At 37.8% G+C, this 14,021-nt stretch overlaps 1 protein-coding gene across 1 annotated transcript in view; it reads right to left on the minus strand.

The window, feature by feature from the left end:
- LOC139711993 (gamma-aminobutyric acid type B receptor subunit 2-like) overlaps positions 1-14,021 on the minus strand; it is a gene marked incomplete at its 5' end in the record, with an annotated part of 48,909 nt that overhangs the window by 16,645 nt on the left and 18,243 nt on the right. The window contains 5 exons of the mRNA XM_071623837.1: positions 2,100-2,163; positions 3,020-3,253; positions 5,065-5,262; positions 8,277-8,342; positions 9,807-9,908. Of these exons, the coding sequence (XP_071479938.1) occupies positions 2,100-2,163; positions 3,020-3,253; positions 5,065-5,262; positions 8,277-8,342; positions 9,807-9,908 (664 nt within the window). The remainder of the gene's footprint in view (positions 1-2,099; positions 2,164-3,019; positions 3,254-5,064; positions 5,263-8,276; positions 8,343-9,806; positions 9,909-14,021) is intronic.

A 14,021-nucleotide genomic window follows, 5' to 3' on the forward strand; every position in this document is an offset into this window, starting at 1 on the left:
TCCCTGAACCACTATGGCGCCTCCGTGGCCGAGCGGTTTAACCCTATTCTATCTGGGCTATTTAACCCGTTCCATACGGGAACCTGGTGACCTGTGTACTAAGTCTATAGGGATTACAGAATTCAGTATTGAATGGGTTAAGACCAAGTTTTTACTGAGGGGGATCTATTTGACCCCCCCCCCCCCCCGCCCTTCAGATCTCGGCCGCCGTTCGCGTGATCGCCGCAAAATTTTGCCTGAAGATAGAGCCAGATGTCAACTACAAGATTACATTGTCATACAATAGAAAAAATATTGGTTTTCTATTTTTAGTAAACTAATTATGCAAATTTACGCCGGTGGTCCGTTGGGTAATCGAGCTTGAGTCTCCCTGAACCACTATGACGCCTCCGTGGCCGAGCGGTTTAACCCTATTCTATCTGGGCTATTTAAGACCAAGTTTTTACTGAGGGGGGTCTATTTGACCCCCCCCCCCCCCCTTCAGATCTCGGCCGCCGTTCGCGTGATCACCGCAAAATTTTGCCTGAAGATAGAGCTAGATGTCAACTACAAGATTACATTGTCATACAATAGAAAAAAATATTGGTTTTCTATTTTTAGTAAACTAATTATGCAAATTTACGCCTGAAGTCATATTTTCACCTAACTCCACTAAAAAGACTGAAGGATTGCTAAATTTTTGTGTCAGAGTTCCTCAAGACACATCAAACAAATTTCTTGTAAAAAAATAGCACAATCAAAATCAATTTCTTTTGTTTTTTATTGTTTTGTTAATTTCTTATGTATTTTATTGTTTTGTCGACCTTTTGTTTCTTATTGTTATTTGCCAAAATTTGTTGCAGGCACTTTTTCAAGCTTATCTACATTAGAACTGATTTATTTCAATGGTTAAGAGTTGAAATAATCTATTTCATATCAATTTAACAGAAAAACACAATTTGCATTGGATTTGCACACGATATCAAGAAATTGAGCTAATTTTCAGTTGACATGCATATGCAAGACATTACGTAACTTCAGAACGGTGTGGCCGGACGTCAAAAATTTGGTCTCAAAATATGCGGGAGATGTCAATGAAAAAAACTAATGTAACGACGCGGCAAAATGTCGAGCCCCCCCCCCCCCCCCCCCCCCCCCCCCCCCCCCCAGTTGGAATAGGGTTAAGGCGTTGCAAAGACTCTGGTTCGAGTCCCGGCGAAGACCAAATTTTCACCTATGCGCTTTTCCGTAAAGGAGGAACAGTAAGAGTAATAACGATGTCAAAGCTACGCATCGTTTTCTCCTTCCTTTCTCATCTCTCTCTCTCTCTCTCTCTCTCTCTCTCTCTCACACACACACACACACACACACACACAAGAAAGACCAATGTAAACAGTGGTGAAAGACAAGTTTGTAGGAATTTGGGCTGCTTGTAGGTCCTGTTTACCTTTGAGAGCAGCGATTTAAAAAAAAATGTTCAAGATATCACTTTTGATACACATGCGTAGGTTAATGTATCGCAAAACATCCTTCTACATAAAATTTTCGTAATAAACCCTATAATATAAGGAGATATCTCTATGTTTCTCATTAAACCGTAACTGCAGACTGTTTATTCTGGAACCATTTTTATTATAACCATTGTTCACATTTTGTATATTTAACAATACTTATCAGTAATTATACCGGTTGAAATTTTTGCATTTGTTGTTTCTATCCCTAACTCACATTTTAGAACTATTTTGAAGCACGAATGCTGAGTTTTTTCTTCATCTGCAAATGGTAAATTATGCCTTTAATAGATCGAACTTACAACAGATGTCCATCTTACATGTCCATGTCCATGCGCCTTTGAATGTTTCTATAACAGATATATGGCGCCATACAAATGCTGTGGATCATCATCATCATCATCATCTTACAACAAATGTAAAACAGATGTCCTATATCCAAGGGAAAATGTGTTGTCTCTTTACTGAAGGGGAATAGTATGAATACACACATCTCTCAATTAGACTTGGGAATCGAATTCAGTTTCTGTGGATTTACTAGCAGACGCACTACCGACCAACCCAAATCCCTGTCTGCAACTGTGCATATAAGTATCGAAGTGTTCTTACCTCTAATTTGCTGAATGATAAAGGCACCGATCCGATCTCCATCTGGTTTGAAGCTCACCGGACCCTAACAAATGACATGAGCAAAACTTTGATTAAGTCCGACATTCACACGCACCTAGATTGCTTAATTTCAAACACGATTGTAATTAAGCAAACTAGAATCATGTTTCCAATGAAGCACAACTTGCCGTGTGAATGGAAACGGACATCGCTGACGGTGATTGGAAACTTAATTCCAATCGTGTTTCCAATCCTGACGATTTGCCTATGGTGACTCGAGCAAAACAAACAGAGAGCAAAAAAAAAAAAAAAAAATGAAATCCCTCCTTCCATTGCGATGTGGTTGGTAGTATAAGACACCCTCAAGGAGCTTATACCAAAAAACAAAGGACATGGAGGTGCTTCAGGGTTTCAAGATTTTAAAGTTTATTCCATTTTTTGGACAAAACGTATTATATTTCACTTCCTTTGATAACTGAAAGTAAGGCGAGATAAACACAGTACAGTGAAAAGACTATACGATAATTGAGCAACCTTATACTAATAATACATACGATGGATTCCCGTTATAACGAAGTTCTTGGGACCGGCATGCAGTCTTCTTTCGTTGTATCGAAATTTTGCTATAACCGAATAAAATGATAGACAATAGCACTACATGCAGCCGATAATGTTGCGGCCTAAATTTCGTTATAACGAGAGTGCACTGTATAGTAGTAAAAAAAAAACAAGAAACAGAAGAAATCGTAATAAAGCACATGTATAACCTTGCGTAAACAGGGAAAAATCGACCGAATCACTAAAAAGGGCTTTTAGAATGTGGGCCCCTCTGGAAGAAAACATCAATGGAACGATAAATTGAAGCATCCTACAGAAAAAAGAAGAAGAAGAAGAAGAAGAAGAAGACATCTAACCCTTACCGACACACCGTAGAACTCTGCATCAAGGATGTTCCTGTACAGAGTGTTCACCATGACGGGGCTCTCGTACGTGAAGTATTCAAGCGATCGATTCCCCAGGTGACCAACTGACGAGTTGAGTCCAAGCGAGAGAGCCCAAATGGCGTCGTGCGCGTTGGCCGCCACGTCCTGGTTGTTGAGCAGGATGTGGGAGCCCAGGATCTCGGCCATCTGAAGCCGGAACGAGGATGCGGTCTGCCGAAGGCGACCGTATGGCAAGCCTTTTTACCATTTAAACTTAATTTCTGTTATCTCGAATTCCATTTTGTGATATCAAAAAAAAAAATCAAATTTCTGATATCACTAATTCAATTTGTGATATCAAGAATGAAATTTGTGATACCACAAATTCCCGTAAGTGTAGCACATGAACTTAATTTGTGATATCACGAAATCCATTCTTGACTTCACAAATTCAATTCATGATATCACAAATTCGAATTCGTGATATCTAAAATTCAATTTGTGATATCGCTGAATGAATCTGTGATATCAGAATTTCGAATTCTTGATATAAAAAATAGGCTTCACGTGAAAAACTGATGGTAATTCGTAGTATCACAAAATGAATTTTGATATCACAAATTCGAATTTTGGACATCCAAACGTGACACGTAACGACAACGATTGGCTGTGCGTGGCGATGTCTTGGAAAAGCAATGCATCTATCATGTCTTTTTATCCATCTACTCATTTTCTGTTTGTCCTGATACTACCTGTCTTTCCATCTACCTACCTATTGTCTGTCTGCATATATATCAACAATCTTGATCTCTTCCTAATATTTATGAACGTATATGAATTCATACCCACTCTCATCATTGTAAGATCCATGTATATGATTTTCGAAGCGAAATTCTTCTTCTTCTTCTTCTCCAATTCTTTCTTATTCTTCTTTTCTTCCTCTTCTCCTTTTAAGTACAGACGTCATGTTTGACAATAAACACACTGTTTTTGTGTAAGTAGGTGGTATTAAGGGATGGATACTTCACCGGGTTAGCACTCTGCTCTTTGCTATGAATGAATGAAGGGGGATCTTTTACTTCCATGAGCTGTGACTATCTCACATATGGGACCTTCATTTGATATACAAATAATTGTATATGTCCTATCTGAGGGACAGAAAGTTTTTGCCTCTTACAAGAGGGGACGTAAGTACACACAACATTGCTAAGTAAGACTCGGGAATCGAACCTGGTTTGCATAGCTAAATTACCACTGATCGCTGCAATACCCTATTATTACAATTTTTTTTCAATACTGAAATACATCCTACTCCCCCCCCCCCCCCCCAAAAAAAAAAGAAAGAAAAGAAAACAGAAGAAAAAAAAGAAACACCACAAAACAAAACAAAAATAAATCAACATCTAAGGTCAGGTCGGACATACCAGGTTTCTCGATGTATAATTTTGCGAATAATCGGACGTGTTTAAAATTTCCGTTGTCACCCTCTTTCCCCGTAACACATATACGCACACACACACACACACACTCACTCATAAGAATACCTTATTCGGAGAGTTACGGAGAGTGCATAAATGAGCCAAGTGAATAATGCCTTTGATTTTTTTTTTGTAAGATTGTAGTGTGTGTTCTTGTGCATTTGGTTTGTTTTGTCTTGTCTTTGGTAATATTTATTGTTTCCATTAAAGGCTATTTTTCCCCTCGTTTTCTGTGTATACGATTCTAGAGTTATTGGCGTTAACGTGTGTTAGAGAGTATAGTCCAAAAAAGGATCAGACGCCTGGTAATTTTACTATAATTGAATGCTATCAAGATGTTTGTTTTGTGATGTCAAAAATGTATATGTCATATGAGTTATGAAAAAGGACAATGTTTTTATTCTGATCAATAAAATCCAGAAATTAAAAAAAACAAACCAATAGATTTTGATATGTCGTAGATTTAATTAAATGCCTGTTTGCCGCCCTCTTTGTCAATTCTTCTCGAGTCAAAAAATTTGCCATCATGCAAAATCATAATATGGCTGCTGCTTTTATACTCACTCTTTGTGAAAACGTAACGCGTTTACGCCGCGCGTTCATGCTGAAGAAGACGGTCATGACGCTCTGGAGAGCGGCTTCCATGTTGTCGTCGTTGCAAGGTAGATTTTCGTCCTTATCGGAAGTACGCCACCACTCGTTGTCGGAAAAGCCGCGAAATATGAATACTCGCTTCGGTCCGTAAAGTTCTTTCTGAAATACCTATATTTGGCGACAACAAAAGAACAAAAAGAAGAGTAGAAGAAGAAAATGATTCACTGATAAAAAATGTCCCCAACGTATCACAACAATCATGATACGTACGCTAGGGAATCTTTGCAAACTTTTTTTCCCCTCTAGCTTTGAAAGTGATTGAAATACGCAGATGCCTTGAACGAAAAAAAAAAATGAGGATAAAGCGAAAAGAAAATGAGGTTGGAAATTTTGCACGTTACGACTTTAAATATATGCTTCTATAAGATGATAATCTTCTTCTTCAACTTCAAGCCTTTCTTTGCCGGGAATGACTTTCGCCAGTGAGTTTTTGAGCCAATCAGCATCCGAAGCATTAAAAAGGTTTATCGAAACAATGAGTATAGGAACTCAAGGAATGAGAACAGCATAGAAGCACACAAACAAACAAACAAACAAACAAAAATATTTTAGGCAGTTCTTTAGATTATATATTGTTTTCCTTTGGTTTGCTTCCATGCACACGTTTATATGCATTTGTATTATGTGTTGTTTGAATGTTTGAATAGTGATTTGTAAATTAGGAAGGCAGGCTTTCGATATTACAATGTGTAGTCCTTGAAGGGACATTATTTTGTTTGGAGAAAGAAGACCCGAGTAGAGGAAAAAGGGGCCACATATGGAGTGTTTAAAGAAGGCCAATAGTGACAGTCTGAGGTTAGCGGTACATGAACTGGAAGTTAACCCTGAAGGCTGGGCTATTTAACCCTCCAGATCTTCAGTCAACAGCGCGATCGCGACTAATATTAGCATACACATTGCCTGCGACGTAATCTACAAAACTTTCAAGTTGATATTTCAAAAGATATCATTATGCTTGCTCATGCTAATTTATGCACAATGTATGCGTGAAATCAGGTTATCTGCTACAAATCATTAAGTGTACGACGCAAAAAAAAAATACTTTGGGTGGAAATATTTTTTCTAGTGTCCTTTATAGCAAAATGCAAATGAACATTTAATTGTGATAATAAAAAAAAAATATGTAGTATTGCACTGTTTTTTTTTTATTTCTTAAGTACATCTTATTTTTCGACTTTTTGGTCTTTGTTGGATTTCCAATGGAATACGTCTCTATATTGATTTTAATCAATGACAGAAAAATAATCATGCTTTTATGAAATTTAACTGAAAGTGTAATTTGCTTTGAAATTGTTTTGTTTTGTTTTGTTTTGTTTCTGGCAGTTTTTGTTCTGACATGCATGTAGGGCCTACATAGTTATGCGTAACCGGGGGTCTCCAATTTGGTGTCAAAAGATGAGGAAGACGTTCTTCTACAGTGGATATGAATAAGCAAAAATGAGGACCTAACCATGTCATAACCTCACAACTTTTCATTAATCGCGTACAAAAAAAGTCTGAAACATGATGTTATTCCCTGTTGAATATTAATTTCAAATTGCGATCAGTTAGATATACGAGGATTTGAGCCTCGGGCATAATTGCGTTTGAATGAAAAACGGGAAATTTCGAAATGTCATGTACAAACAATAATGGTAAGTTGTGAGGGAATGACATGCTGACTTTGGAATTTGCATATTCATATTGACTGTTCAAGAACTGTTTCCTGAAGAAAAAAAAAACGAAACTTCAAAATGTCATAACTTTCTTATCTTTTCATTCGATTTCGATTAGAATTATACCGTTGAACTCGAAATATTTTACTCTTTCTTATCAGACTACCTCATATATGGACTGGATTTACCCTTTAAGGGTGCACTAAGGGGTAGGGGAGGAGAGGACACTGGAACAATTACTGTATAAGGAAGAATAGAGTGAGGATGAAGTTGAGGGTTCGGAAGTCGGTGGGGCCACTACGAACCAAAGTGGATTGGGTAAGAGACCGAGAAGTAATGGAGATATAGATAATTATTTTCAAATGATTTTTTTTTTAAGGATATCAAACGAGAGATCGCAATCGATCAATGATAGCGAAGGCGGAAACGGAACGTGAATTTGCAAATTACAATAAGAGTAAAAATGAGACAGAAAGACATAAAAAAGAAGAACTGTGCACGGGATATAAAGCAGTGATTCAAACGAGTGAACGTGAAAATGATTTTTTTTTTGTTTGTGGAAAAGGGACTGTTATGATAATATGACACAGAAATGGAAAGGTTAATCATCGTGAAACCCGTCTTTAAACAATCAGGACAGCTTGTTAATATGCATAAGCAAAGCGAATTTACCACAATTGTCAAAATATAGAGCACATGACGTACTGGAGAAGACATACATGTAGAAATGCATACACACAATGCTATTACAAAAGAATCAGGACTTCGCAATAAAACATGTGGCTTCTTCTCATCAGGAAACCATTCAGTCATTGCCGGCGCTATGTTTTCAAAAGTGGGGGGTGGGGGGGGGGGGGGGCACTTTAAATGTCAGACTTCTGGTGCCACTTCCGGGTTTCATCAGCTAACAAGCAAAAAAAAAAAAAAAAAAAAAGGTCTTTAGCACAACTTCTATAGTTCTTTGGAGTGCCACTTCCGGGTTTCTTTAGCTGATAAGCACAACAACAACAACAACAACAAAACACACCTCCAAAAAAATGCATATTCAAACCTCTTCTACCTCTCAAGAGGCAACCATGCACCTCACCAATGGAATCCACAGAAGTCCTTTTGAGGACGACCACTCCCTCCTTTTTTCATTTTTTTCCCATAGCTTTCTAATACAGTGTTGCGCATAAACATAATTCTATAGGTACAGTCAAAACTGTCTTTAGTCACGTTAGTGGCCAAACAAGGGGACGAAAAATGTGGCAACTATGGACAGGTGGACGCTAGAGAAGGTCTGACTGGATTGTAGTACATTATAATAATCATGTATATTATACATTATGCCGTATATGTATTCATTGTTATTATAGATATAACAATATCAGATATAAACATTCTTTTCATATAAATCTATTTCTTATGGGCGATATCATAAAAGTATGAATTAGGTCACTTCAAAGGGAAAAATATGTTTCTTACCTGACACATGACACGCCTTGCGGTCTCCTCCGTGAAACTAGCGATGATGATTCGAGCGTCTCGACTCTAAACGAGTACAGCGTGACATTCAGTAAAAATTTTATAATCCCTTTTTTGTCAATTTCTCTGTAGATCAGGGCAAATCGGACAATCAAAAAAAAAATACCTTCACTATCATAATTGTAAAAATACCGTTTAATTTCGAAAATGAATTTACCTTTATTATACGGACTTATAATACTTAACAAAACAATCAACATTATATACATATATATATATGTATATATATATATATATATATATACATCAAGGTACACAGTACAAGGCTAAATGTATGAAAAGTTTCAAAATGTTTGAAACTCGTTTCCTTGAAAACAGAATAAAAAAAGGAGCAATGAAAACAATCTATAAAGATCAATTCAAAGCGGGGAAAAAATACGTAGATAACAGCTAATCGGCATTTATGATTCTTTATGCAATGCGAAAAAAAGAAAAAAAAGGACAAAAAATATGTATGTAATCCAACTCTCTACTTAATACCCCATTCCACAGATATTTTGCCTCATCGGTCACTCCTCGGAAGCTAAGTTTGATGTTTTCGGCCACCACCCGAAACATATATCTGATCGCAGTGTGATGAATCCGACTCAGTTTGTCATGTCTAACAGTGACCCGATGGTCAACCAACACAAGTCGGATTCATGAAACTATGCTGTCCGAGATACACTTTGGTTGGTGGCCGGAAGCGATAAATTTTGCTTCCGATAAGTGACCGATGAGAGAAAATCTTAGTGTTCAGTGTGTAGGCATTCTCTCTTTTCCTTCCTTCCTTCCATTTCTTTTCTATCCATTCTGTCAAGTTGCGTCATGTTCTTGTAGTGTGTCTCCTGTTTTGTTCCGTCTTATCTTGAATTATATTTGCGCTAAGTATAAATTGTCACTGGGGCGACAAGACCTCGTGTCTACAAAATGCCAAATGTTCAGGAGAGCCAAAAAACATGGCGGCCAAAGCATATAGCGGATGGGAGAGCCTTTCATTTGACATGCCGTGGTGGCTTCATTTTTGGAGTAGGACAGTTGGGATTTGGACAGGACATCACTTAACACATTATTTGACTATTAATCCCAAAAAAGTAATTTTCACCAAAATTGCAGATACAAGGTCTTGTCACCCCAGCGACGAAATATGTAAAGAAGTATTACTTTAGATTTTCCTTTGAGTGGTTCACAATTTACAGGCTTGCTTTTTCGTGAACCTCTCAATGTCTTTTTTTTTTTCTCAAATGAAACAAAACCTTGTATTTTTTGCAAATATGCACACATAATTAGCTTTATTTGTATCATTTGATATCCTTTGCGAAGTTGAATGTATACGTTTTTGATATAATTCCTGATTTATTCTGTGTTGTGTTCTGTTTGAAAAAAAGAGAAAAATGAAAAAAAAAAAATGAATGAATTGAATTGAATATGTACAAATCAAGCGAGAATGATCTTTGTCTCAGCACCATCGGTGCAGCGGACACCACTAACCTTCAGCCGGGACACTGCCCCGGACGGGTCGTAGTAGAAAGACTGCCGGGAGTGAAGCGTTATGTTCTCCGTTTCCAGTAACTCGTGAAAGTCCGACATGACCTGTCATAGACACCAAACAACCACGTCTGTTGCGACACGGATTGTCGCCCCCTGCTCGGGGCGACAATCCGTGACGGGCGTTGGCGACACGGATTGTCGCCCCCGTCACGGATTGTCGTCTGGCGACAATCCGTGACGAGGGCTGGCGGCACGGATTGTCGCCCGCCCTCGAAGCACATTTTGCTGGGTAATATCGTTCTGGACATAGTCATTGAAATACTAAAAACATAACTTACATGGCTACATCCCTGCAAACATGCCATGTAAAAAGTCATGGTGAGGTTTCAAGGAAATGTGTATGTGCGCGTGCACATGATAATTTAGTGTCCGTTTGTGTGTGCGTCTGTGTGTGTGTGTGTGTGTGTGTGTGTGTGTGTGTGTGTGTGTGTATGATGGAAGAATATGTTTATTATGTCAGCTTTTTGCGTATCAGTGTTTTTTAGCTGCGCGTGGGTAGGGATACCTAGTAAGCTGTTGCTGGCATAAACGTTGATATTGATTTTATCAGCAGCTTTGGCTTTGATGAGTTTGTTTGGCGGATTTGTTTATGAATTCGGAGCGGTGCTTGAGTGCGGGCGGATGCTGCTTTTCTGCATACGGTCCATTATGTCTTGTTTATGCCCCAGTCACACAGTGCTTTACGATGGATTACGTCCGCCGCGGATAGATACGAATGAGTGGACGCAGGGGGACGCAGCGTGGACGCAGGCATCCGCAGGGACGTATGTAGACGTAACTGTCCGTAACTCATCCGTAAAGAAACGCAAAATGACGTCGCCGAACCTGCGAAATTTTGAAATGTTCAAAATTTCGCAGAGGGACGCCACGGACGCAAACTTACGCAAGTAACCGTAACCAAACGTAACTATCCGTAAGTGAACGTAACTACCCGTGGCTTGGACGCAGACCATCCGCAAAAATATTTACCTACCGTCCGTTTGCGTTCGCTTACGTCCCCCGTAAGTATCCGAAATTAACCGCAAGTTAACGTATCACAACAGTTTCCTCCGCTTACGGATATTTACGGACAGCTACAGATGTTGCGGACAATTACGTCCTTCGACGTTTTCCGTTTTCCACTCGCATGGGAACACAGAGACTCGTGGGAAGGCACACTACTCCTGTTGCCAAGCTGCAGCGCCTTTACCTGAAGGAATACTACAACACAGTCGGAGCGGTGGAGAGGCAGAACTGCATGGTCAAATCATGAAATTTCTCCCACATACTGGTCATTTTAAGTGGCACCCATATACCATGTATACTCATGGCATCGGTTGACTCTTGGTGCTAAACTTTTTTTCTTGTACTCTTCGAATGTATATTTTTCGAAAAAAAGCAATATTTTGGGTAGGGGATGAGGGTGATAGCATTTTATTCACTTTTCTGGCCGGGGAAGGTGTGGGACAGGGGCAACTATATAAAATGAGAACGAATTTAGTATTTCTCTATAGTCTTACCCATGCACTTTACGCTCCATCGAATGTGTATTACATTTTTTTTTTGTGATAATAATAATAATAATAATGATAATAATAATAATAATAATAATAATAATAATAATAATAAAGGACATTTATATTGCGCAGCTACTATAATAATATACTTTACTGCGCATTACAAAATGACATGCATACAAGAAATTCAAACAGAAAATACATTACTTCAAGAGATGACTTGATATTGTATTTGGGTGTGGGAGGGGTGTTTGAAAGTTTTGATGTCTTTTTTTTCTGCAAATTTAATAAGCATTGCTATATCATGAATATCTCCTTAACATAATCCAGTAAGTCATGGATATCGCTGAACAATGACAGCGTAACCACAGTTTGTCTATTCCATGACTGCAAGTAATATTTTCTTACTCTAATGTTTAACTTTTCGATCTATATTGTATTCTATTTGTGGTATAGTGGTGTTATATGTGACCCTGCACCACAAAACACACAAAAAGTCGCCACACATGAAATTTAAGTTGAGAGCATATTCTGAAAGAGCAGACTTTAAGCTTTAAAATGATGCATTACTCAAATCAAATGGACTCTCCTAACCTATCTAAATAGTGGAAAGAATGCACACACTCAGAAAAAGTGGTAGACTGAGAAAAGAGGCTCTGAAGTACAGTGTCTATTCAAGCGCTTAATCTTTACCAAGCCGTGCTGGTTGTGCGATGAATGGGACAAAAAAACAGGAAGGAAACCACCGGAGTAACAACAATGAGGGGATTATCAGATTAAACTGAAATTAATGATAATAATAATAATAATAATAATGATAATAATAATAATACTAATGATAATAATAATGATAATGATAATAGTAATAGTAATAATAATAATAATGATGATAATGATAAAGCCTTATTTACCCAGGGTAGCCAAGTCAAGATCGGCTCGGTTGACCCATTTCACCTATTTTCAATCCTCAAACAAAATCAGTGTGTGCGACTTTTTGTTCGTTTTGTGATGCACGGTCACAATATATTCTTTACATTTATGACGTTTATTCATATTTGAGTTGTACAAACAAATTCAAACTTCAAGTTCAAAATTTCATATATCTTTTATTATTGTAAAGCAAATTAAAGGATTACGATTTTTTTCACAACTTGTACGTTAAACAATTTCAGTTTTTCCCAGTATACAATGTAAGGCAGTCCAAAATGATTATTGTAGTCCGGTTTGGGCAAATGCCTCCAAATCTTACCTTTCGCAATTACAAATACTACAAAATAGATCACTTCGTATTGTTATGAATGTTGATTATATGCATCCTTCTGATAATTTATATGATACATTGAAATTAGATCGGCTACATGTAAGATGGGCTAAACAACTAGCATGTACAATGTACCGTTCATTACATGAATTATACCCTCCCTATTTGAATCAAATGTTTTGTTTTCGACAGACTGCTTATAGCACAAGGTCCGGCCCATCCAAATTGAAACTCATTCAACTGAAGACCAACTATGGTAAACGGTCCCTATCTTATCGAGGGGCCAAACTTTGGAATGAGCTTAATTATCCCTCTTCAACAATTGTATCAATTGAAGCATTCAAACGTTACGTAAATCACAGCCCCGACATACCCATTTTCGCAGGATAATGAGTCAACGCAATTAGTAGATTATTTGAGATTGTACGAGAACGATTTTTCTCCCCCACCCCCACCCCATTCCCCGATTTTTGATCTTGATTATATCATATTGTTTCTAATTCTTAGTATGTAGGTTTTTTTTTTTCCCCTTAGTTAAATTGTATAGCTCATGCCATTCTGGCTCTTTATGTAATTTTAGTTGTATATGATTGATTGATTTGTTGTTTGTACTGATGGCATGTTTTGTATTTTGGTTGGACCCCTGTGAAAACTAGCTTTTAGCTGACCAGGGCAATCCATCCCATGAGTGGAGAATGAATAAATAAAATAAATAAATAAATAAAATGAAATGTGTTAACCTTGCTGTCATAATACACTGACTTAGCAGGAATCATAAGAGAACACCAAATTGTCCATGATTATTAATAACAATCTGTAACTATCCGTAACTATCCGAGAATATCCGCAACTCTCCGCAAGTGTTCAGAACTATTATGTGCCAATTCGTAAGAATATCCGCAAGTGGACGCAAGTATTCGCATCTGGTCGTATCTGTCCGTATCGCCCGCATTTTTTGCCCGCATGTTTTGTACAAATTTCTGATCCTTTGCCGTCCCCAGAAAATTGTTCAAAACATACGGGGAAAAATGCGGGCGATACGGACAAATATGACCAGATGCGAGTACTTGCGTCCACTTGCGGATATTCTTGCGAATTAGCACATAATAGTTCTGAACACTTGCGGAGAGTTGCGGATATTTTCGGATAGTTACAGATAGTTACAGATTGTTATAAATAATTATGGACAGTTTGGTTTTCTTTGACGATCCCTGCTAAATTAGTGTATTATGACAACAAGGTTATCACATATTGGACTCTCTTACATTGTACACTGGGGAAAACTGAAATTGAATTACACACAAGTTCGTAATCCTTTAATTTCCTTTACAGTAATACAAGTTATATGAAATTTTGAACTTGAGGTTTAAATTTCATTTGTGCAACTCAAATATGAAT

This window comes from Diadema antillarum, unplaced genomic scaffold (genome assembly GCF_040938485.1).
Source record: "Diadema antillarum isolate AM-2024a unplaced genomic scaffold, OU_Dant_1.0 seq00001745_RagTag, whole genome shotgun sequence".
In the NCBI taxonomy this organism is placed as follows: domain Eukaryota; kingdom Metazoa; phylum Echinodermata; class Echinoidea; order Diadematoida; family Diadematidae; genus Diadema; species Diadema antillarum.